The sequence below is a fragment of a genome, unplaced genomic scaffold (genome assembly GCF_019419815.1).
Source record: "Pyrus x bretschneideri cultivar Hongxiangsu unplaced genomic scaffold, Pyrus_bretschneideri_v1 Contig8, whole genome shotgun sequence".
NCBI classification, from domain to species: Eukaryota; Viridiplantae; Streptophyta; class Magnoliopsida; order Rosales; family Rosaceae; genus Pyrus; species Pyrus x bretschneideri.
In genome coordinates, this window is record NW_025999820.1 from 1,811,464 (window position 1) to 1,835,094 (window position 23,631).

The 23,631-nt window shown below is 38.6% G+C and overlaps 3 protein-coding genes and 1 pseudogene across 3 annotated transcripts; 3 read left to right on the forward strand and 1 right to left on the reverse strand.

The window, feature by feature from the left end:
• The first annotated feature begins 1,047 nt into the window (after window positions 1-1,047).
• LOC125473164 (receptor-like serine/threonine-protein kinase At2g45590) lies at window positions 1,048-3,240 on the forward strand. Its single transcript, XM_048575597.1, has one exon. It carries the CDS (start codon window positions 1,111-1,113, stop codon window positions 3,124-3,126), a length of 2,016 nt encoding a protein of 671 aa, XP_048431554.1. The 5' UTR covers window positions 1,048-1,110; the 3' UTR covers window positions 3,127-3,240.
• On the reverse strand, window positions 3,135-6,057 carry LOC103937642 (annotated as a pseudogene).
• A 5,215-nt stretch (window positions 6,058-11,272) lies between these two features.
• On the forward strand, window positions 11,273-12,874 carry LOC125473068 (probable carboxylesterase 8). Its single transcript, XM_048575343.1, has one exon. It carries the CDS (start codon window positions 11,596-11,598, stop codon window positions 12,652-12,654), a length of 1,059 nt encoding a protein of 352 aa, XP_048431300.1. The 5' UTR covers window positions 11,273-11,595; the 3' UTR covers window positions 12,655-12,874.
• A 5,278-nt stretch (window positions 12,875-18,152) lies between these two features.
• LOC125473216 (probable carboxylesterase 8) lies at window positions 18,153-19,422 on the forward strand. Its single transcript, XM_048575744.1, has one exon. It carries the CDS (start codon window positions 18,216-18,218, stop codon window positions 19,272-19,274), a length of 1,059 nt encoding a protein of 352 aa, XP_048431701.1. The 5' UTR covers window positions 18,153-18,215; the 3' UTR covers window positions 19,275-19,422.
• The last annotated feature ends 4,209 nt before the right edge of the window (window positions 19,423-23,631 follow it).

The following is a 23,631-nucleotide window of genomic DNA, read 5'->3' on the forward strand; positions in this document are numbered from 1 at the left end:
TCTCTATAAGAAAAGGCACCTTCTGTTTATAGCAGTGTAGTAGCTGCAGTAGCCCTCAGAACTATTTTGTACAGAAAGTCTAAGCTATTAAAAGCCATCCAGGACCACCTGCGCTTTTTACGTCTCCTTCTGGTAAAATGCGCGCTCTGCGTACCTTTGGACTACAGACAAATAGCAACAGCAGAGCAGATATACTTAAAATGAGGGGGATATCGTCTCTTCTAATTTATCTTTTTTTTCTATTTGAACAATTACAGTTTAATCATATTAATATTTTATATTAAATTATTTATAGAGATAATAAGATAAAAATCAATATTTAAGAAGAGGAGAGGGAAGGAGATGAGAATACGAGGGAAGTGAATTTTATTCCATAATTAAAAACTAAAATATAAAACTTCATATAAAAAATTAAAACATTGATATCTGAATTTATTTACTGTAAATCATTTTAGACTTCTAGTTATATTGTAAAAAAATTTCATTAAATAAGTACAAAATGATAAAAATGCTATCATTTTTTGGCATATTATTTATTAAGTTGAAGATAATTTTTATCTTTATTTAACATAATTTTTTATAAAAATATAAAAATAATTGATGATTGATAATCTGAAGTACTATTTTTATTGATTTCAGATCTATCGATGAAAATGTAAAGTTGTGGGAATCCCGTAAATTGTTTTGACTGAAAATGCCAAATTAAAATAGCTTCAAGAGCAAAGCACACTTTCCGGACACGCGCCCCCCCTGGTGCGTTAGATCCGTTCTCTTACAAGTGGACCCCCCACTCACGTGGCTGCCCAAAGGTATCGCGTAAAATCATAGTCCCCAACCAGACACTACCTTTACCTCGGACAGTTGGAAATAGAAACGACGGGCGAATAGGAAAGAAACACGTGTATAAGGATTAAGCTCACTGGACCTTCAGCTTATATGGTCACAGCCGTATTGTTGGTAATTTCCTTGCCTTTCGTTTTCAGTGGACTATCCGATAATACATAATTCCATATCCATAGTTGGAAGTCCAATTTCCATATTACTCTCTCAAACAAAACTAACTGTTGTAACTATAATAAACGCCCCTCTTTTCCCTCCTATTTACCGACCATGCCATCCCGTCCTCCACCATCTTCGCCACCCAACTACCACCACCACCACCGCCGTATCCTCGTACCACTGATAACCGTATCCTTAACGCTAACTCTCGTCTCCCTCGTCGTCTTCCTTGTCTTCCTCTACCGCAAGCTGTCCTACAACCGCACAACCCCATTCGATCACCACCACAGCAGCGCCACCACCACGCCCACCGCCACACCCAGCAAGAAGAGGGACAACAACCATCGGTTCTCGTACACTCTACTCCGGCGAGCCACCGGCTTGTTCTCGGCGTCGAACCGGCTGGGCCATGGCGGATTCGGCTCGGTCTACAAAGCCTCACTCCCCTCCGGCCAATCCCTCGCCGTGAAGCTCATGGACTCCAATGGCTCTCTCCAAGGCGAGCGGGAGTTCCACAATGAGCTCTCCATAGCTCTGAACCTCACCAATCCTCATATTCTCTCTCTTCTCGGCTTCTCCACCGACCGCCGCGGCCGGAAGCTGCTGCTGGTGTATGAGCTCATGCCTAATAGAAGCCTCCAGGAGGCGCTGTTGGATCGGAAGTGCCCGGAGCTTATGGTTTGGAACAAGAGGTTCAGTGTTGTGCTTGATGTGGCTCGTGGGCTCGAGTATTTGCACCATGTTTGTGACCCGCCGGTGATTCATGGCGATGTCAAGCCTAGCAATGTGCTGCTGGACTCGGATTTCAATGCAAAGATTGGGGATTTTGGGTTGGCGAGGTTGAAAACGGAGTCGGAAGAGCAGGGGGAGCACGGCGGAGTTGTGGCGGTGGAGGAAGGGCAAGAGGAGGAGGAGAAAGAGAGCAGGGGAAGGGAGAAGAGGGATGGGGATGATAATGGGTCGATTTTGGAAGAGGAGAGTGTGAGTTTGAGTGTTGTGACTGGCGGGCTTGAAGAGGGCCAGTCGCCGGAGTGTTCTCTGGTGAGGATTGGGGATTCCGACGCTGCAGCGACGTCGCCGGAAGGGGGTTTTGACAAGGTGAGTGTAGAGAGTGAGATGGATTTGGGTTTGGGGAAGAGGGTTAAGGGAAGTTCAGGGAGGGACTGGTGGTGGAAACAGGACAATGGAGGCGGATTGGGGTCTGAGTCCGGGAGAGTCAAGGACTATGTGATGGAATGGATTGGGAGTGAAATAAAAAAGGAGAGGCCAAAGAGCGAATGGGTTGCGTCACCGAGCACAAGTGGTGTCAATGCCGAGCCAAAGAAGAAGGGATTCGATTGGTGGATGTCATCGGATGAGGAGAGGGGTAAGAAGAAGAAGGAGAAGAATCGGAAGCCGAGGGAGTGGTGGAAGGAGGAGTTTTGTGACGAGCTCACCAAGAAAAAGAAGAAGAAGAAGAAGAGGGCTTTCGATGCGGCTAGTGGTGGTGGAGAGTTGTGGTGGCAAAAGGATGAGGATTTGGGGCAAGAGAAGAAGAAGAGGAAAAGCAAGAGCAAGAGCAGCAGAGGGAGTATTGATTGGTGGTTGGATGGAATGGGTGGTGATGTTAGAAGTGGGAGGAGGAATAGTCAAGATTGGGGCAGTACTTGCGGTGGTGATGTACCAAAAAGTGGTGGTATTAGTAGCACACCAAGCATGAGAGGCACAGTTTGTTATGTTGCCCCTGAATATGGCGGTGGTGGGCAGCTCTCCGAGAAATGTGATGTCTATAGCTTTGGAGTCTTGGTTTTGGTCTTGATTTCTGGTAGGAGGCCGCTGCAAGTCACGGCCTCCCCAATGTCAGAATTCGAAAGGGCCAATCTGATTTCGTGGGCTAGGCAGCTTGGTCGAAATGGGAAGCTTTTGGATCTCGTAGACCAATCCATACACTCTTTAGACAAGGAAGAGGCTTTGCTATGCATCACAATTGCATTGCTATGTCTGCAGAGAACACCGGGCAAGCGGCCAACCATGAGGGAGATTGTGGGGATGCTTCTGGGCCAATCAGAGCCGCCGCATTTGCCCTTCGAATTTTCACCTTCGCCGCCTTCCAATTTTCCGTTCAAGTCCCGGAAAAAGGCCCGGTGAGTTTATCCTATTTTGTTAACTGTAGAGTGTACTTTTGTAGGCCCTCTTTCTAATTATCTTGTTGTGTAAAAAATTCATGCTTAAAAGGAAAGAAAAGTTGCATCACTCTCGTAACCTCAGTCCCTTTTTTTACTCAGTTGTTTGGATGTCACTAAGTTTTGCCTGCACATAATTTCACTGAAAGCAACCCAACTGATTGTTTTGCTCCTTGAAGGTGTTGACATCTAGGAAATTTCATGATTGAGAGTAAAAAGTAAGCAAATGGAAACATTGCTTTTCTTACTTTTGCAATAGTTGTAGGCCATGATAATCTGCAAAGTTCCTCCCGTCCTGGGACTCGAATGAGGAGCTTGCTTTTTGTGACTTTTAGGACCTTTATAGGGCCCTTGAAACATGACTCCTTTTGAGTTGTCTGCTTACTTTTGAAAAGAAGCAGAGCATTTTGTGCCAAATTAGCATAAATTTTAGGAAAGGGGGTCAAATCTTGGTCCCATTTCAAACTCATCAGTTAACCACTGTAGCTGTGCCACATAATCTTGGGGTGGGTGAGTGCGTGTTTGGGGCAGGGCAGGGCCTATTTGAGAGCTTATGTGTATGTTTGAGGCAGGGCAGGGGTACATTCTGTTTGGAAGAATTAAATTCTCTCTCACTGTTCTTAGTGTTCTATGGGAAGCCTAGTGCTTTTTGTGGAGGTGGAATGTACGAGAGACTTGCTTGTGCTCCCGTTACACCCGTTACACCATTGTGGCGTCCCGGGCTAATAAGGCAATGTTATGGGAACGCTAAATCTCATGGCATCGTTTTGGGATGCCATAGTGGAGTACCGGGGGTGTGCTTACTTCTCGGTACAGGTAGGGTTTAGGACGAACACTGGGAATTGGATTTTCTGTGGGGATAAAAAAACATTCGAAGACTTGTGTGTCGGCTTTGCTTTGTACTATTTTGAGAAATGACGCAAGTGTTTTTTGGCCACCCCATCACTACTACACATTACGTGATCAAACTGCATTGCTTATAGGAATGAAGCAAGTGTTTTTATGAGCTGAATAGGATGCTGGAAATCTTCAATTCCTACACATCAAACTAATTTTGTGGTTTCTAAGTTTTGGATCTAATGAACTTTTTAAATTTCATTCTATCCTAATTTACCATGGTAAATCGCTCAAGAATGCCATCGGTGCCACTCGAATACGTATGACATACGAACATTGTTTGAGCTTGAACGTAGATCAGCAAAACCTTTTAAGTGAATTGTCTTTGTCACTCGTGAATCGAACCCAATTTTATGGCATCTCTGTGACTTCTAAAGGGAAAATGAGAGTAAATTCAGATTCTACTGAGAAGTGAAAACTTTCTTTCATACCCAACTTAGACAAAGTGAAAAAAATGATCCTGGCTTATATATATTTTGTCAATTGCCTATGTTTTTGGTGAAAATTCTAGGATTTTTTTACCCTTATGTGCCCCATTAGTTGCCGTTAGATTAGTTTGGTGTAATTGATTTAAAGCATGAATTTCGAAATTTAAACTAAGGGAAATTTTATTTAAACCCATTCAACCTCTTTTACACCCAACTTAAAATTTTAAATGTTAATTTTCTATTTTACCATATTGCATAATTAGTATTAAGTACAAAACGAAATTAATAATAAAACTCAAATTTATCAATAAACCCAAACACTATAATTAAACCCTATTATAAAATTTATCTTCCCACTGTTGCACTTGTGTAATTGAATTAATATTCCTCCTGTATAACTTTGCAAGAGCTCGGGGTTCATAGGGAGGAGGCATGGTGCAAGGGTCTGTTGCTGATGGACTCTTAACCAATGATTCGATCATGGACTTCTTGGGCGACTCATCTACAGGACAATCCATACTCTCCGAGCACAAATGTGTAGCGCCTTTGGGTATTCGTGGCTCAAATCTTAAGAGTTTAGCATCTTCATTTAACAGATGAAACATGTAGTCGTACACATAGTCCATCTTTAGCTCCTCCTGAATGAAGTCGCTTGCTGCTTTTCCAATTGCTTGTGCCTGTTCCAAAATCCGTAAGTAACAGAAACCGTAGAGTATAAACTTCCAGAGTAATGCTAGGGGGATCACATCGTTGACCGCACCTGTATAAATGTGGCACAAATAGCTTTGCTCGGAGTTTAAAAAGAACCATACCATAAATTACGAACAAAATGGAAAGTTAATTAGAAGGAGGAGTCACCTTTTGTTTGTGGTTGTTGCCCTAATCCACAGCAAACTTAATGGATCTACATTTGTTTTCATGCCTTATAGGCCAGTAATGGTGCACTGGTTGCAGACCTCTTGGGAAGAAATCATAGTACTTCGGTTTTACTAGCAATGTTGCTGAATCACAGGCTAGAATGTACTACTCACTCACAGACCATGCATAACCCTTAATTTATATCTCGTACCAGCATAAATCATGATAAAATGGAATGACGATTAAAAGTGAAATTTAATTACCAAACAGGAGAATTTTATTTATATGTCTACAAAAAATACATGTGTGTGCATTGGTCTGCTACATTTGATTGCTTGAAGCCTTGTTGAGAATTAAGAATCCAATCCTGAAATTATACCTAATTAGTTTGTAGATTTATTGGCTAATTGGGTTTTCAATCAAAAGTTAATGTTGTTGATAACATATGCCATTTGTTTAAACGAAATTTTTTTTTATCTTTAATGGTACCTGGATGAATAGGCTAGCATTCCAGTCCTGTGTCTCTGAGACATTGCATTTTTGAGTAAGTCTTTCTGCGTATCAGCAACAAAGGAGCTCCCTTTCCAGTATGCATAAGGTTCTCTGTCCATCCATTTGATCCTTTCATTCCCTTTCTTGACACCTTTCAACAATTGAATTATCAGCTTTTGTGTGTGTGGAAAACCATGCAAAGAACTTAGGTCTAAACTCATCAAATTTAGCTTTTGTGTTGTGGAAAACCATGTAAAAATAAATCCACATATTGAATTGGGTTTATGGGGGTATATTAGGTATCAAATTTGGGTTTAAAGATATTAATAGTTTAATTAAAAATCAAATGGATGCAAAGAGTAAGTTGGGTGTAGAAATAGGTTATATGGGTTTAAATAAAATTTCCCTTAAACTAATTTAACGGAAATCAATGATGGAGTGAGCATCACTTTTACTTTAGAGAGGTGAGCAAAATTACACTATGGGTCTTTTTAACTTTAAACGTATGGTTAGTGGTTGGCATCTTTGGGTTTCATTGCGTTGGTCCAATATTTCTTAATGTTTTCTTATTGAGTTAGGTACCATAGATTGGGGAGGATGGAGACCCAACTCTTTAAAGGAGAAACTGAGCTAGTTCAAGTCAAGCCTAGCAACTAGACCTGGCATTCGTGTCGTGTTTCTCGTGTTTGTGTCGTTTTGGTGTCATACCCAATAGCTTAATGGGTCGTGTCGTGTAATACCTGTTAAAGAAAACGGGTAATATGACCCGACCCGAAATTAACCCGTTAATATTATCAGGTAATATGACCTGACCCGTTACCCGTTAAGAAAATTATATTTTAAATCAATAAAAATGAAAAGAAAAACATAATTTGACCCAAAAAACTGTAAAACATAATACTAAATTAGTATATACATACTAAATTTTGAAGTTGACCCCTTAATGAAAGTTGTAAAGCTTTTCATTACGAGTGATTACATTTTTTATACTTATTATTATTAATTTTTCACTCAAATAAATAACATTATTCATGAGATTGGGAGGGATTTAAAAATCTACACTTATTTATACTTTAATCAAGTATAACATAAGATTTTGTGGTATCCCTAGTGTAAATATTTTAAATTGAAGATGAATTCATTCATTATATTCATATAGGGTCAATGAGTGTAGCTATAAAAAAATCATCAAAATCGGAGTTAAAATAACCCTTAAATCGTAATTTTTCGTTTATAACCGTCGAAAAGTTTTGTCTCATTACTTGATCTTTAAATGTTTGTTTTTTTGCAATTTTTGGCGTATGCGATCTCGAAGCATATATAAACAAGTTTGACGGTTGGATCGTTGAAATTAGTTTCGTAGGATGCGTATCCCATCAAAACGACAGATTCACTAACACTTAAAGTTTATTTATACTTTCATCAAGTATAACATAAGATTTTGTGGTATCCACTAGTGTTAATATTTTAAATTGAAGATCGAATTCATTCATTGTATTCATTTAGGGTCAAGGAGTGTAGCTGTAAAAAATCATCAAAATCGGAGTTACAATAACCGTTAAATCATGATTTTTCGTTTATAACCGTAAAAAAGTTTTGTCTCATTACTTGATCTCTAAATGTTTGTTTTTTGCAATTTTTGGCGTATGCGATCTCGAAGCATATATAAACAAGTTTGACGGTTGGATCGTTGAAATTAGTTTCGTAGGATGCGTATCACATCAAAACAATAGATTCACAAACACTTAAGAGTTTATTTATACCTTCATCAAGTATAACATAAGATTTTGTGGAATCCATTAGTGTAAATATTTTAAATTGAAGATTAAATTCGTTCATTGTATTTGTTTAGGGTCAAGGAGTGTAGCTATAAAAAATCATCAAAATCGGAGTTAAAATAACCGTTAAATCATGATTTTTCATTTATAACCGTCGAAAAGTTTTGTCTTATTACTTGATCTCTGAATGTTTTTTTTTTTTTGCAATGTTTGGCGTATGCGATCTTGAAGCATATATATAAACAAGTTTGATGGTTGGATCGTTGAAATTAGTTTCATAGGATGCGTATCCCATCAAAACGATAGATTCACTAACATGTAAGAGTTTATTTATACTTTCATCAAGTATAACATAAGATTTTGTGGTATCCACTAGTGTAAATATTTTAAATTGAAGATCGAATTCATTCATTGTATTCATTTAGGGTCAAGGAGTGTAGCTATAAAAAATCATCAAAATCGGAGTTATAATAACGGTTAAATCGTGATTTTTCGTTTATAACCATCGAAAAGTTTGTCTAATTACTTGATCTCTGAATGTTTGTTTTTTGCAATTTTTAGCGTATGCGATCTTGAAGCATATATAAACAAGTTTGACGGTTGGATCGTTGAAATTAGTTTCGTAGGATGCATATCACATCAAAACAATAGATTCACTAACACTTAAGAGTTTATTTATACTTTCATGAAGTATAACAAAAAGATTTTGTGGTATCCATTAGTGTAAATATTTTAAATTGAAGATCGAATTCGTTTAATATATTTTTTTAGGGTCAAGGAGTATAGCTGTAAAAAATCATCAAAATCAGAGTTAAAATAACCGTTAAATCGTGATTTATAACCGTCGAAAAGTTTTGTCTTATTACTTGATCTCTGAATGTTTGTTTTTTGCAATTTTTGGCGTATGCGATCTTGAAGCATATATAAACAAGTTTGACGGTTGGATCGTTGAAATTAGTTTCTAAGATGTGTATCCCATCAAAACGATAGATTCACTAACACTTAAGAGTTGATTTATACTTTCATCAAGTATAACATAAGATTTTGTGGTATCCACTAGTGTAAATATTTTAAATTGAAGATCGAATTCATTCATTGTATTCATTTAGGGTCAAGGAGTGTAGCTGTAAAAATTCATCAAAATCGGAGTTAAAATAACCGTTAAATCGTAATTTTTCGTTTATAACCGTCGAAAAGTTTTGTCTCATTACTTGATCTCTGAATGTTTGTTTTTTTGCCATTTTTGGTGTATGCGATCTCGAAGCATATATAAACAAGTTTGACGGTTGGATCAGTGAAATTAGTTTCATAGGATGCGTATCCCATCAAAACGATAGATTCACTAACACTTAAGAGTTTATTTATACTTTTATTAAGTATAACATAAGATTTGTGGTACCACTAGTGTAAATATTTTAAATTGAAGATCGAATTCATTCATTGGATTCATATAAGGTCAAGGAGTGTAGCTGTAAAAAATCAGAGTTAAAATAACCGTTAAATCATGATTTTTCGTTTCTAACCGTTGAAAAGTTTTGTCTCATTACTTCATCTCTGAATGTTTGTTTTTTGCAATTTTTGGAGTATGCGATCTCGAAGCATGTATAAACAAGTTTGACGGTTGGATTGTTGAAATTAGTTTTGTAGGATACGTATCCCGTCAAAACGATAAATCTACTAACACTTGAGAGTTTCTTCATACTTTCATCATTTTGATGGGATACGCATTGATGTTATACTTAATGAAAGTATAACTAAACTTTAAGCATTAGTGAATCTTATCATTTTGATGACTTGGAATAAATATATTAATTATTTATATATTTTAAGTGTTAATTAGACTATGTTTCAATTAGTATGTGATGATATTTAATAATAAAATTACATTTATGTTTTTTATTACATATTTTATTTTTATTCAAGTTGAAATGTTATAAGAGATAAAAAAAAAAAAAAAAAAGCAGGTTATTTTTTTTCTTTGGGTTAAACATTAGGCGGGAAATGGATGGATATAGGCTACAAAATTTCCCAAATATTAGGTGGGAAATAGATGAAACTCTTGAAATATTAGGCGGGAAATTAATTATTATAATTTTTTTATGTTTTTGGTATTTTTAAATTACTTGATATTTTTATTTTTAATGTGTTTTATGATTTTTAATCTCAATCTTTGCCTATAATATACTATAAAAATAAATAAATAAATAAAACTTAATAAACAATATATACATATTCATTATATCTATTGCATTTTATAGTAAGTTTTTTCTAGTAGTTTAAAAAATTAAAATCATCAAAATAGCATTTTTCTTATTGTGTCGAAACAGGTTACCCGCGTGTCATTCTCGTGTAAATCTGTTAAGGACCCGTTATTAACAGGTTATTATCGTGTGACCCGATAATGACCCGATTAGTTATCGTGTTGGCCCGAAACCCGTTATTTTCATGTCGTGTTAACGGGTCGTGTAATAAATTGCCAGGTCTACTAGCAACATGTAAATATCGCATGATCATTCATTTTCCTTTTGTAAAGTGCTTCCAATTTTCTTACTTTACCTTCTTATTTTAACTTTCTTACTTTTTTTCAAGCCACATGTATTCCGCTAACACGCAAAACTAAAATTATAATTATGTTTTGGTTGACAAAATATAATTTTCATTGTAGTAACAAAGGAAGAAGCATAGTGTTTTTTTTTCCTCAGGAAAATAAATCAATTAAAGGAAAAATTGACAAGTGCAACCAATTTTAGAAAAATCAAATACAAGCATGAATAGGCCCTGGTTTGATTTAGCTTAACTTTTTTTAAAAAAAATGGGTATGAAAAAAAGCTGGGACATTTTAGGTGTATGGTAAACACTTTAAAATAGTTTTTTTTTTTTTTTCTCAAAGTTATGGGTGAAAAAAAGCTAAAATCCGGAAGCTGGAAACGGTAGCTTTGAAAAATCAGCTTATTTAGAGAAACACGGGTGAACAGTAACACTTAAATGAGCTTTTCAATTTTTCAATCCTGCCCTCCCCTTTCTCACGCTATTAGTCTCGCCACTTTTCCCAGAACCCAGTCCACACTAGATCTGAAAGAAGTCATCCTTCCTCCCAGCAATCTCCTTCGTCGTGTTCTCCCGGTTCGGCGTCTTTCCTTTGGTAAGCTTATCTTGTCTGAAATTTCATTATTTATTTGTTTGGGTTTTTAAAACTTAAGGATGGGAGAGTTTGATTGAAAAAGGGGTGGGAAGAGCGAAGGGATGAGGTTTGCAATGAGACATGTTTATGGGTGCGATCCCAAACTAGCCCTAGCACTCATAACAGAGTGCGATCCCATGTACAAGTATCACTAATACTGAGTCTTACGCGGCTAAACCAACAAGGAAAATGGCCTCTTCAAAAAGATATGTTTCCAAGAGATTGACCGAAAAGAAACCCTAGTAACAATCCCTGCACCAGTCTTTTCACCCAACTATCATAGTTAACTTTTAAGAAGCTTGACCATGGTGGACTCCATTTGATGCGGGACTGAGTAGATTGCGCATGTGACCTAATATCTTAATAGATAAAATTTACATTTATATATTCGAAGTTGAAATTTTCTCCTTATAAAATTATAGTAATAATTCGAACATTTCTTATTCTCTATGTTTTTTTTAACAAAAAAAAAAAAGTCCACTGTTTCATTTCCTTGCATTTTGTTTAACTTTTACTAAAATAAAAGTAATACTAAAAAGATCAAATTTATAAACCAAATATTAATTACAAACCGCATGTTAATCATTGTGAGATCTGGTTCTAAACACACATTCTCCACCCGCGTGCAAACCCAACTGAATCCCAATCAACCAATCAGGTAGTCCCCAAGTCTTCATTTGAATTTTCTTCAATAACACTACTACCTCATCACTCGTCACTCACTTTCTTCCTCATATAAGCTCTCTTCTTTCAGCGCAGCATTTCCACAAACACTTGATTTGCAAGTTTCAACAACATCCATGGCGGATCAACCTTCTCCATCCCCAACCTCCATTGACCCCTACAAACTCCTCAAAATCCTCCCCAACCCTGATGGCTCCCTCACCCGCTTCACCATTTTCCCCACCGTCTCCCCAACTCCCACCCCCACCGAGTCCATTTCCGCCACGGCCGCCGAGTCAGACTCCAACTCTCCCCAACTCGTCCTCTCCAAGGACATCCCCTTAAACCCAGAAACAAAAACCTTCTTCAGGCTCTTCAAACCCCACCCTCTCCCCCCAAACCCCCGCCTCCCTCTCATCATCTACTTCCACGGAGGCGGCTTCGTCCTCTTCTCCGCCGCCTCCAAACCATTCCACGACTCCTGCTCTCGCATGGCCCTCGCTCTCCAAGCCCTAATTATCTCCGTCGAGTACCGCTTGGCTCCCGAACACCCTCTTCCTTCAGCCTATGATGACGCCGTCGACACCATCGCCTGGGTCCACCGCCAGGCCTCCGACGTCGACGGCTGCGATCCCTGGTTGAAAGACGCCGTTGACTTCTCCAGGTCCTTCCTAATGGGCAGCAGCGCCGGAGCTAACATTGTCTACCACGCGGGTCTACGCGTTTCGGGTGATGATCTCTTGCCGATGAAGATCCGAGGGCTGATACTAAACCAGCCTTATTTCGGTGGGGTCCATAGGACTGAATCCGAGATGAGGTTGATCAACGATCGGATATTGCCGCTGGTCGCTAACGACTTGATGTGGGCCATGGCTTTGCCAAAGGGCGTTGATCGGGATCACGAGTATTGTAATCCGACGGCGGGAGGTGGGGATGGGAAGATCGAACGGTTGCCGAGGTGTTTGGTTAGAGGGTACGGTGGGGACCCGCTGATGGATAGGCAGAAAGAGTTTGTGGCGTTTCTTGAGTCACGTGGGGCGCACGTGGTGGCCAAGTTTGACCAGGACGGGTTTCATGGCGTGGAGCTCTTCGACCCCAGCATGGCCCAAGTTCTGTACGACATTCTTAGGGATTTTATCGAGTCGTGCAGTGCATACGACGGTGATAATGTCGTCGTTTCAAAGTCGGCCACGTGAGAAGTAAGGCTAAGAAGCCGACATGGCTTGTTAGAAAACGCCATTTTGGTTGCTGTTACTTTTGCCTGTAAGGAGTTTTAGCCACATTAAAGCACATCCAATGATTAAATTAAAATTTCGGGTAATGCTACGAGATCATGTATGTAAACTATATTTTGTAAATTATATTATGTGCTAGTTGATAATTAGATTATTAATTAAGTATTAATTAACACGATTATTTTTTATTGATGACATATTATATAATTTACACATTACTTGGTACTCTTATCTTGCTTAAACTAGACATCAAACTAATTTTGTGGTTTCTAAATTTTGGATCTAAGGAACTTTTTAATTTTCCACCTTATCCTAATTTACCATGGTAAATCGCTTGAGAATGCCACCGGTGCCACTCGAATGCGTATGACATACGAACATTTTTTGAACCGTTATTTAGATCAGCGAAACCTTTTAATGCATTGTCTTTGTCACTTGTGAATAGAATGTGGTTTCATTCTGTCATGATAGCTTCGGTGAGGAATATAACCCAATTCTATGGCATCTCTATGACTTAGGGAAAATGAGAGTAATTTCATATTCTACTGAGGAGTGAGAACCTTCTTTCATACCCACGATTAGACAGTGTGGAAAAAAAATGATCCAGGCTTATATTTATTTTGTCAATTGCCTATGCTTTTGGCGGAAGTTCTAAGATTTTTTACCATTATACACTTTGTTTGCACCATACTTGACCAATCCCGAAACTATCAAACACGGGTGAACTTTATACCTTAAAGGATCCACTGAGGGGTTTATGCTGAGGCACCCTAGCCAAAGCAAAAGAGTTTTCCTCTAACCAGAAGGCCAATCACAACACGACACATGTCAACGTCAGAATAAAGCTCATAGGATCCCACATCGACCGCAGACAAAAGATGGAGACTCTTCTCAACTATAAAAAAAGACAATTCTCCTACATAAATCCCTAATGTCATTATTGTACTTAAACTAGTCATTAGAACTCACTAATGATGATTAAGCTTGAACCTATGTATTTTTGTAAACCCTTCACTATTAATGAGAACTCCTTTACTCAGTGGACGTAACCGAACTTAGGGTGAACCATGTACATCTTGTGTTTGCTTCCTTATCTCTATCTCTTTACATATTATCCTCACTAGGTGATCAAACAATTGAGCGAAGGTCACAAATTTGACACTTTACGTTGTTCCAAAGTCTTCACTGATTTTACGCATTAACATTTGGCGTCGTCTGTGGGAACAACACTTATTTGTACTATCTCCAGCTTTGTCAAGCTGGTTTCCATCTTTTGTACACTCTCATTTGATTAGGCATCATTCTCTAACATGGAGAGCGAAGGTAGCCACAACACGCTGAACGATACCCCCCTCATTCTTAGTGTGAGGCGGCGAAGGAAGGAAAAAAAGAAGTTTATTCTTCAAGCCAAGGTTGAAGAGCTAAAGGCTCAGAACAACAAGATAGCGATCAGAAATGAGATCCTCTAAGAACAATATGAAAAGCTCTTCGAGATGCTCCACGAGTCTAAACAGAAATTATAATTATAATTACGTTTTGGTTGGCAAACTATAATTTTCATTATAGTAACAAAGGAAGAAACATAGTGTTATTTTTTTTCCAAAAAAATAAATCAATTAAAGGGAAAATTGACGAGTACAACCAGTTCCAAAAAAAGTCAAACACAACAGCATGACTAGCATTCATAGGAAGGTGTGATTTCGTATATAAGTATCACTAATATTGATTCCCACACTAGTGACAAAATCTACAAGGAAATTGGTCTCTCTAAAGATATGTTTCCAAGAGATTGATTGAAAAGAAACCCTAATAACAAAGCTTTGCAATAGTCTTTTCACCAACTATAGACCCATCCAAGTTAACTTTTAAGAAGCTTGACCTCGGCAGACTCCATTTGATGTGGGACTGAGTTGATCGCGCATGTGGTCCAATATCCTAGTGGCTAGGGTGTAGGGTTTACGCCCATGTGTTATGGGTTCAAAATTCTTCTCTTCTTATACGTTGACCCTAAAAACTTCCAAGCTTATGTGGCACACATGCCGAGTAACTAATAAGCTAACTACGTCATTCGGTTATGTGCGGGGCATGCCAAGTCAGGAGTCAAATATGCTGATGTCGCGTTGAGCACATTGCTGACTTCTTGGTCTTGTGATTATGGCCAAGGAAGGAACACATCTCGGCCTTTAGGTTTTAGAGCTTGAAGATAAGGCTGCTAGTCTTACGAAGTTCACGGATCATCGGTATTGGGTTTGGCCACGTTGATTATATTTGTAAAAGTATAAGCATGCCGAACTGGCATCAGACTATACAGACACAAATACTTGAATGAGATAGATGTCTTGATGGTAAACGTGGTTCGACCGTCAGAATGCCGAACTCTAAAATGTACCTGTGAATACCCAATCATAAAACAAACTTGGCGTTCAATGTGCCGAGCCTAGTAACTTATAACACCTATCTTCGCTGAGAAGGCTGATGAGATGACCTTTACCAATAAAGACTCGAGAATCCTTGTTGACTAAAACTTGGATAATAACTAGTCGGTCTCGAAGCAGTGTTGTCTAACCAAACTGAAGATGCTCTTTGATCGGCTGATTCTACAGCTTTAGTGCTGTTTATCAAAACTGAAGATGTCGTCGGTTACCTTCACAGTACTGTTTATCTAAACTGAAGATGTGTTGGCGTGAAGAAAATGGAAGAAGGTAAAATCTCAAGGTTGTTGAGAAACTTTGCGCATGCCAATATGTGTGTTGAATTGGAGGGGGCTTTGAATCATGCACTTCTCTATTTATAGTAGCAAAACCCCTTCATAACTGAACTACAAATGTACTCAGATTAGAACTCCTTAACGCTATTTGATTAGATTTCGACCAGTCCTAGCTCCAATAGGACTTTGAGCCAAGCTACATAACAAACTAGATTCATCTCTTGATCTTAAGCATCTTTAACTTTAAGACTCGTTGTTGCACTAGGAGTCGACTACTTCACCCTTATCTAAACTAATCCTTCTTGCAATAGGATTTGTTCGACCCTAATTGGACGACCCATAAGAAAATTCTAGATAAATGCTACTGGGTCGAGAATAATCCCAGGCTCGGCCCAAAATAATATTTTGGGCCCAAACACTATGATAATAATATTTTTATTTAAAAAAAAAAAAAAAAGAAGAAGACTAAGTTGCCTACTTCTTTTCCCTTGTATTTTGTCTTACTTTCATTAAAACAAATTTGAAAATCAAATGATTTGTCACCAATAGAAAATAAGCACGTTAATCAATGTTTAAGTAATAATTCAATCATCAACAACCACATCATTTTGTTTGCAAATTTGGTTTAAATTATTTGGTCTCCCTGTCATTGTTTTTAAAGTAATAGGATAATGCTAAGGAGATCACTAATTCTAATTTCAAGTTCAATTACAAGCAGTGGCGGATGTAGGATTTGAACTCATTGTGGTCATGATAAAGAAGTATGACATGCCCTAACCCCGATGGCCCTGCCTACCAGGGTAGGCACGTCCTAGTCGACACCCGAAGGTGACGAAGCCATTTAACACATGCATACAAATAAAATATATGCAATTACTTTCGGCGGTGAATGAAGATCTCGATAAGAGGAACAACTTTCATACTTGTGACTAAGGCCAATTTGGCCGAGAAAAGCCTCAATTTCACTAAAACCTATTGAAAACCCTATAAAGGGTGTTTCTTGATTTGACCTCTAACCTCGCTCCGACACCTCAACCAATGATTGGGCATTGTTCCTGAGCTTAAGGGAAGTTGTTTGATGGTGGGGTTCGATGTGATTGCATTCAGAAATGGTGGATCGCTGCCCAGGAACTCACGAGGTTGTCGTCAGAGTCGACGACTTCGAACTCAATGAATTAGGGCCTATCTCCTTAGATTTTGGGGTGAAACATGAAGAAGGAAGGTCATGGAGTTGGTTCTATGTGGTTAGATTTTGCTCCAAAAATCTGGAGCTTTCCAGAAAATATTCAATTTACTAAAATATCCCTGACTTTAAACATTAATATCTCCTTTGTTATAAGTCCAAATCACATTTCGTTTGCGCCCACACGTTCGTAGCAACGAGTACTACAAGATTACACCAAGAAAATGAACCTTACATGACATGAAAATGCGGTCAACAAAAGTCAACGTAAATTCACGTTTTAACATTATAAAAACTATATAAATTCACGTTTTCATAAATTCAAGTTTTAACATTATAAAAACTATAATTTTTAGGGACGGGTCGTTACAAAGTAGATGTGTTAACATTTTGTTTGTTAGATATATAATTCATGATTGGTTCTTAAAATTTGACTAGTCATTGTACGACATCATTATCAATAATGTCATTATTTATTTCGACGTATACAACAAATTAACCATATAATGATCTTGAGTTTTTTACTGTAATATTAGATTTTTTCCACTTAAGCAGCCAAGACCTTTAATTTGACTCCCATAAGCAAATACACCATTTTTAAAGATTATTGATCAATCCTTTCAATTGATTGAACTCACTACGAAATACTGTTGATTAATAGCGTTTTGATAAATGACAGAAATCAAAAGCATGCAGACATAAACTTAAACTGAATCTATTTATTGGAAATTCTTGTTGGGGTATATGGGGATTAATAGCAAAATTGTGTGTAGTAATATAAAGTTGTTGGGGTCACTCATTTTCTTCCACATATAAAAAGTTATTGGGGTATATGGGCATTAATGGCAAAATTGATTGTGTGGAGTACAATAAAGTTGTTGGGGTCACTCATTTTCTTCCACATACAAACTTATTGGGGCATATGGGGATTAAAAGCAAAATTGTGTGGAGTAATATAAAGTTGTTGGGGTCATGGTCTCCTTCCGCTACCGATTACAAGCCAGATGTTAATCTTTGTGAGATCTTTTTTTTTTTCAATCAACAAACAATATACGTACATTAAGAAGAGTGGGTGAAGCTTGGTCATGTGAACTCATTCCACCCTTCCCCCCTTCCTACCTATCTCCTTCCGCTACCGATTACAAGCCGCATGTTAATCTTTGTGAGATCTGGTTTTTTTTTTTTTTTCTTCGAACAAACTATATATCTACACTAAGGAGTGTGTGAACTAAGCTTTACAACGGACTAATAATAATGTGGTTTAAATTCGTTTTTAACGATAATAGAACCTAAAACTTTTCACTTACAAACGAATAGAAAAACCACTAAACCGTAGTAGTGAGTGACATGTGAAATTTGGTTGTTAACACACATATCTCCACCCGCATTCAAACCTAACTGACTCCCAATCAATTAATCGGTTGACTTTTAGGTCAAATATTCAGTAGCATGCAACTAAAACAGGTAGTCTTCAAGTCTTGACTTTAATTTTCTTCACCAAACACCAACCCATTTTTCCCACTATTACCTCATCACTCGTCACTCATTTTCTTCCACATGTAAACTTATAAACCCTATTTTTTCAGCTAAGCATTTGCACAAACACTTCATCTGCAACTTTCAACAACATCCATGGCGGATCAACCTTCTTCATCCCCAACCTCCATTGACCCCTACAAACTCCTCAAAATCGTCCCCAACCCTGATGGCTCCCTCACCCGCTTGACCACTTTCCCCACCGTCTCCCCAACTCCCACCCCCACCGAATCCATTTCCGCCACGGCCGCCGAGTCAGACTCCAACTCTCCCCAACTCGTCCTCTCCAAGGACATTCCCTTAAACCCAGAAACAAAAACCTTCTTCAGGCTCTTCAAACCCCACCCTCTCCCCCCAAACCACCGCCTCCCTCTCATCATCTACTTCCACGGAGGCGGCTTCGTCCTCTTCTCCGCCGCCTCCAAACCATTCCACGACTCCTGCTCTCGCATGGCCCTCACTCTCCAAGCCCTGATTATCTCCGTCGAGTACCGCTTGGCTCCCGAACACCCTCTTCCTTCAGCCTACGATGACGCCGTCGACACCATCGCCTGGGTCCACCGCCAGGCCTCCGACGTCGACGGCTGCGATCCCTGGTTGAAAGACGCCGTTGACTTCTCCAGGTGCTTCCTAATGGGCAGCAGCGCCGGAGCTAACATCATCTACCACGTGGGTTTACGCCTCTCGGGTGATGATCTCTTGCCGATGAAGATCCGAGGGCTGATACTCAACCAGCCTTATTTCGGCGGGGTCCATAGGACTGAATCCGAGACGAGGTTGATCAACGACCGGATAGTGCCGCTGGTCGCCACCGACTTGCTGTGGGCAATGGCTTTGCCGAAGGGCGTTGATCGGGATCACGAGTATTGTAATCCGACGGCGGGAGGTGGGGATGGGAGGATCGAACGGTTGCCGAGGTGTTTGGTTAGAGGGTATGGTGGGGACCCGCTGCTGGATAGGCAGAAGGAGTTTGCGGCGTTACTTGAGTCACGTGGGGCGCACGTGGTGGCCAAGTTTGACGAGGGGGGTTATCATAGCGTGGAGCTCTTCGACCCTAGCATGGCCCAAGCTCTATACGACATTATTAGGGATTTTATGGAGTCGTGCGATGCATACGACGGTGATAATATTGTCGTTTCAAAATCGGCGATTTGAGAGAGAAGGCTAATAAGCTGACATGGCTTACTGGAAAACGCCATTTTGGTTGATGTTACTTTCGCTTGTATTGAGTTTTAACCACAATAAGGCATATCCAATGATTAAATTAAAATAAAGGAGAATGCTCCGAGTCTTTCTATTTAAATTATATTCTGAAAATAATTTTGGTTGATAATTAGATTATTAATTAAGTATTAATGTGAACTCCCAACTTTGTTAGCTATTCCCCGGTTACCAAACATGAACTCTAACTTTGTGACGCAGAAAAATACACGTTATGGTTTGACAGTCATCATAAATAAATGGTCGAACATCACCCAAACGCTACTCGCTAGAGCCAGGGTTATCAATACAGTATAACTCCTCTAAACTAAAACAGTTTGGATCAAACCAATTTTATAATTTTAGAGAGGTTATTACATAATAGAGAAATAATTAGAAAATATTAGTTATTGACTTGTTTATCTTTAAAGAATGTTGCATTTCTTAAGTAGGATTCCCTAGGCGCCAAATATTTAATTTCTTGCATATTTTGTACTCATTGATAATTATAACTATATGTGGGCTTGTTTATATAAGATCAGACCAAGAAAAATGATAGCTTTTAACAATTTGGAGTTTATTTCAATACATAATTGAACTATTATTTATTGACTTATTTATCCTTAATGAATGCTTTAATCCTAAATAGGATTCCTTGGGTGCCGCCAAGTATTATACAATGACGAACTCCCATGCTCTCGTTTCAAGCAAATTACATGCTAAGGGGGAGGCGTAGACTTAGCCTCACAATAGGCTAGCAATAATGTGGTTCAAATTCGCCTTTGGTGAGAATCGAACCTAAGACTTCTCACTTACAAGTGAAGAGAAATACCACTAGACCGTACTAAGTGGCATTAATTTACTCATTTTATAACATATAAGTACTTGTTGTGAACTTTCCTAGTTTAAGTGTGATTGTGTAAATTCTATATTAGATTTAATTCTAGTTATTCTTTCTTATATGGACTTGTATTCCTTGGGGATGAATGATTTCTTCTCTCCTTTTACTATTATAAATAAAGGCACTACGTATGGGGGGATAACAACATCCTCAATACATAATTCCCCTATGATTCTACAAACACATCTTTCCTCTCTCTCTACCCTTGCTGCCTGCCCTCTTCCCCTTATCAGATAAAATAGGCTACAACACGTTATCAACACGCTTCTATCGCTGCACTTAAGAATCTGACGTTGAAGATTTTTCTACATCAAAGCAGTTCATCCATATCATCACGCAATTAGGTTCTTTCAAAACAACAGTTTTTATCTCGATATTTTCGCAACCCTAATAGCATGAACATTCACCATAATGCATGACCCAACTTTACGTTTTTCGAATTTTATATTCTACATAAATTGTGTATGCATTATACTCATAATTGTTGAATTATTTGAATTTGATATTTGTGATGAATTGCTTATATATATATATATATATATATGCATTATATTATTGAATTGAATTGAAAAAAAAGGGGGAGAAAAAAAAAAACAAAAAGAAATCGAAAACATGGCTTGGGTTCTTCGAACCCATGACCTCAAGCTTGCAGCTTGGGTGGCTGAGCCGAGCCACGAGTCCTAAACCCAAAGCCGAGGGCTCCAGGTTTGAAACCCAAAAACACCGACGCCTTCCATGGTGCCTTCATCGTTGCAGGTTGGCCTGCAGCTAATCTTCACCCATGGATCATCGTGTTTTGACGACCTGCAGTTTATCCCCGACACCGATTGACTGAGATTATCTTGAATCTCGTCAAAATTTTTCCAATTTTCTGATTCTTATTTCTAAGGTTTTGGTAGAACGTCGAAATTTTTCAAATCTCCGTTCATATTTGTGGTCTCCCTTGACCCACAAACGTTCCCCGAGCATCATTATCCTAAACCATGGCCACCTGAAGCGACAACGTCGACCTTCTTCCCCGGCAAATGCACCCAGTTGTGGTTGGGGAGTCTTTGGACCTAACTCGAGCCCTATTTGGGCTTTGTTACTCGGCCTCCTTTTTTTTTTTTTTCCTTTTTTAGGCTCACCTATATTGGCCCAAAACCGTCTGATCAGCCCGCGTTTTTTTTATTGGACTCTCCTGAAGCGATCCGATACTTTAGCCCGACCCGTTTTCCCTCTCTCCCTTTGGGCCTACAGTCCACTTGAGACCAAACTTGCCCAGCTTTGGGCCTAGGATGCATGGCACCCATTTATTTAGCCCACCCGTGGGCTTAGGCCTTATTTTGGGCCTCGAGTTTAATTGCCTAATTATTTTTAGGCTCAATGGGTTTTATATTTTCACCCACACTTTTAATTTGGCATGAAGTCCAAATAATTTATTCAATTATAATTTTAGACTTGAAGTTCTATTTGCATATTTTCTTGTTGCATATTTATGTGTATATATTTGCGTTTATTTGTAGAAACATATGAACCTGAAGTTCATAATTATTTTGAAACATGAAGCTTCTAAAAATATGCCTTGTTTGAAAACCTGAAATTTTTCACTTAAAAACATCACCCATGAAAACCTAAAGTTTTTTCATGTGAATATTAACCAATACATGTCTATTAGAACATGAATATTCTACTCCTATGTGAATAGATTGATTTTTGTTCTTCATTGCACTAATCACATCTTGTCCTTTATTTTGTGATAGGAACATGTCGAATTTGAACAAACTTGACTTCACCGCTTTGGAGGTCTCTGGAATGAACTACCTCAAGTGGTTCCAAGATGTGAAGCTTTACCTCACTACAAAGAATTTGCGTCCCGCCATTGAAGATGAGACGGAGAACCCTGTTGGCGAAGTTGAGAAAGCCACCGCTATGATCTTCATCTGAAAACATATACACGACGCCTTGCAAACTGAATTTCTTGCTGAGGAAGATCCACGAGTACTATGGGTCACTTTGGCTGATCGTTTTGATCACCAAAATGACATCTTATTGCCTAAAGCAAGACATGACTGGCATCATTTGTGCTTCCAAGTCTTTAAGTTTGTCAATGAAAATAATTCTGAAGTTCGTCAAATCCGATCACTTCTCAAGTTTTGTAATGAAACTTTGACCGAAGAGGATCTTTTGGAGAAGACCTATTCGACCTTCTCTGCTACTAATATTGCCATGCAACAACAATATAGAGCTCAAAAGTTCACCAAGTTCTCAAATTTGATCATCGTTTTACTTCTCCCTGAAAAGAAGAACCAGTTGTTAATGAATAATCATCAAGCTCGACATACTAGGGCGATTGTTGTGCCTAAAGCACACTAAAGCACAAACCAAAGCTCGAAACACCAAAGAGGCGTGGTAGGGGCGGCCAAAAGCCATCTCACCAAGGTCAACATAGTCAAGGCCTATCCAAGGAGGGAAATAAAGCCTAGAAGCACCTAAACCTTGCTCCCAAGGCCCCAAACTTTAAGAATAAGGGCAAAACACCTTAAACCATGGATGCAGATATGTGTTATCATTGTGGTTCAAATGACCATTGGTCCCATGTTTGCAGAGATGAGGGGTTGTAGCTGAATATCATTCTCGTCGTAAGATGTTTGAATCAAACTTTGTGCAAGTGGACGATCCTAAGAGTACAAAGATGAAGGTTTCTGACTTTCAAGATGCTATCACACTTATGGAAGATTAGAATCTTAGACATAGACTTATTTTTTAGTTGAAATAAGACCATGGGGCCGAATTCCACAGTAGTGGCTAAACCTCTTCTTGTTTTTTGATAAATTTTGAATAATTTTCCAACTCAGCCTTAACAAGCCTTAGCTTTTTCAACTCAGCCTTAACAAGCTTTAGCTTCTTTCCTACCTGGAATTGATGGCAACCTTGGATATGGGTATAAAAGCTTTTGCAACAATAACTAAAAAATTATCATGGTGCATAGAAATTGAAGAATTTAAAAGGTGAATTTCTTTGAGTTTGAGAAACCACCACTGGGTAGTGATTAGAGGCACTAGGAGGCAAAAAAACAGCAAAGTTATTGGGAAACATATATGAACAACCGATGTTGACAAGGACGCGATTCAACTTGTGATAGATAACCATGCCATTGAATTGCTTATTGCACCAAGTAAGGAGTTGACTAGGGAATCTTAAATCATCAAGGTCAACATCAAGTAAACAATCCCTAAACCCAATAATAACATTAGACCTCAAATTAGATCCCCTATCAATTTCTCCAGTGGATCAAACAACATTGAAGCCACCAAGGACAATCCAAGGGGCATCACCAATGGAGTGCCTATAAGAGCAAAGGTTAGGCCAAAAAGCCCTGCAAAGATTTTCATCATTGAAGTCGTAGCAAAGGAATCACAAAAACTTTGC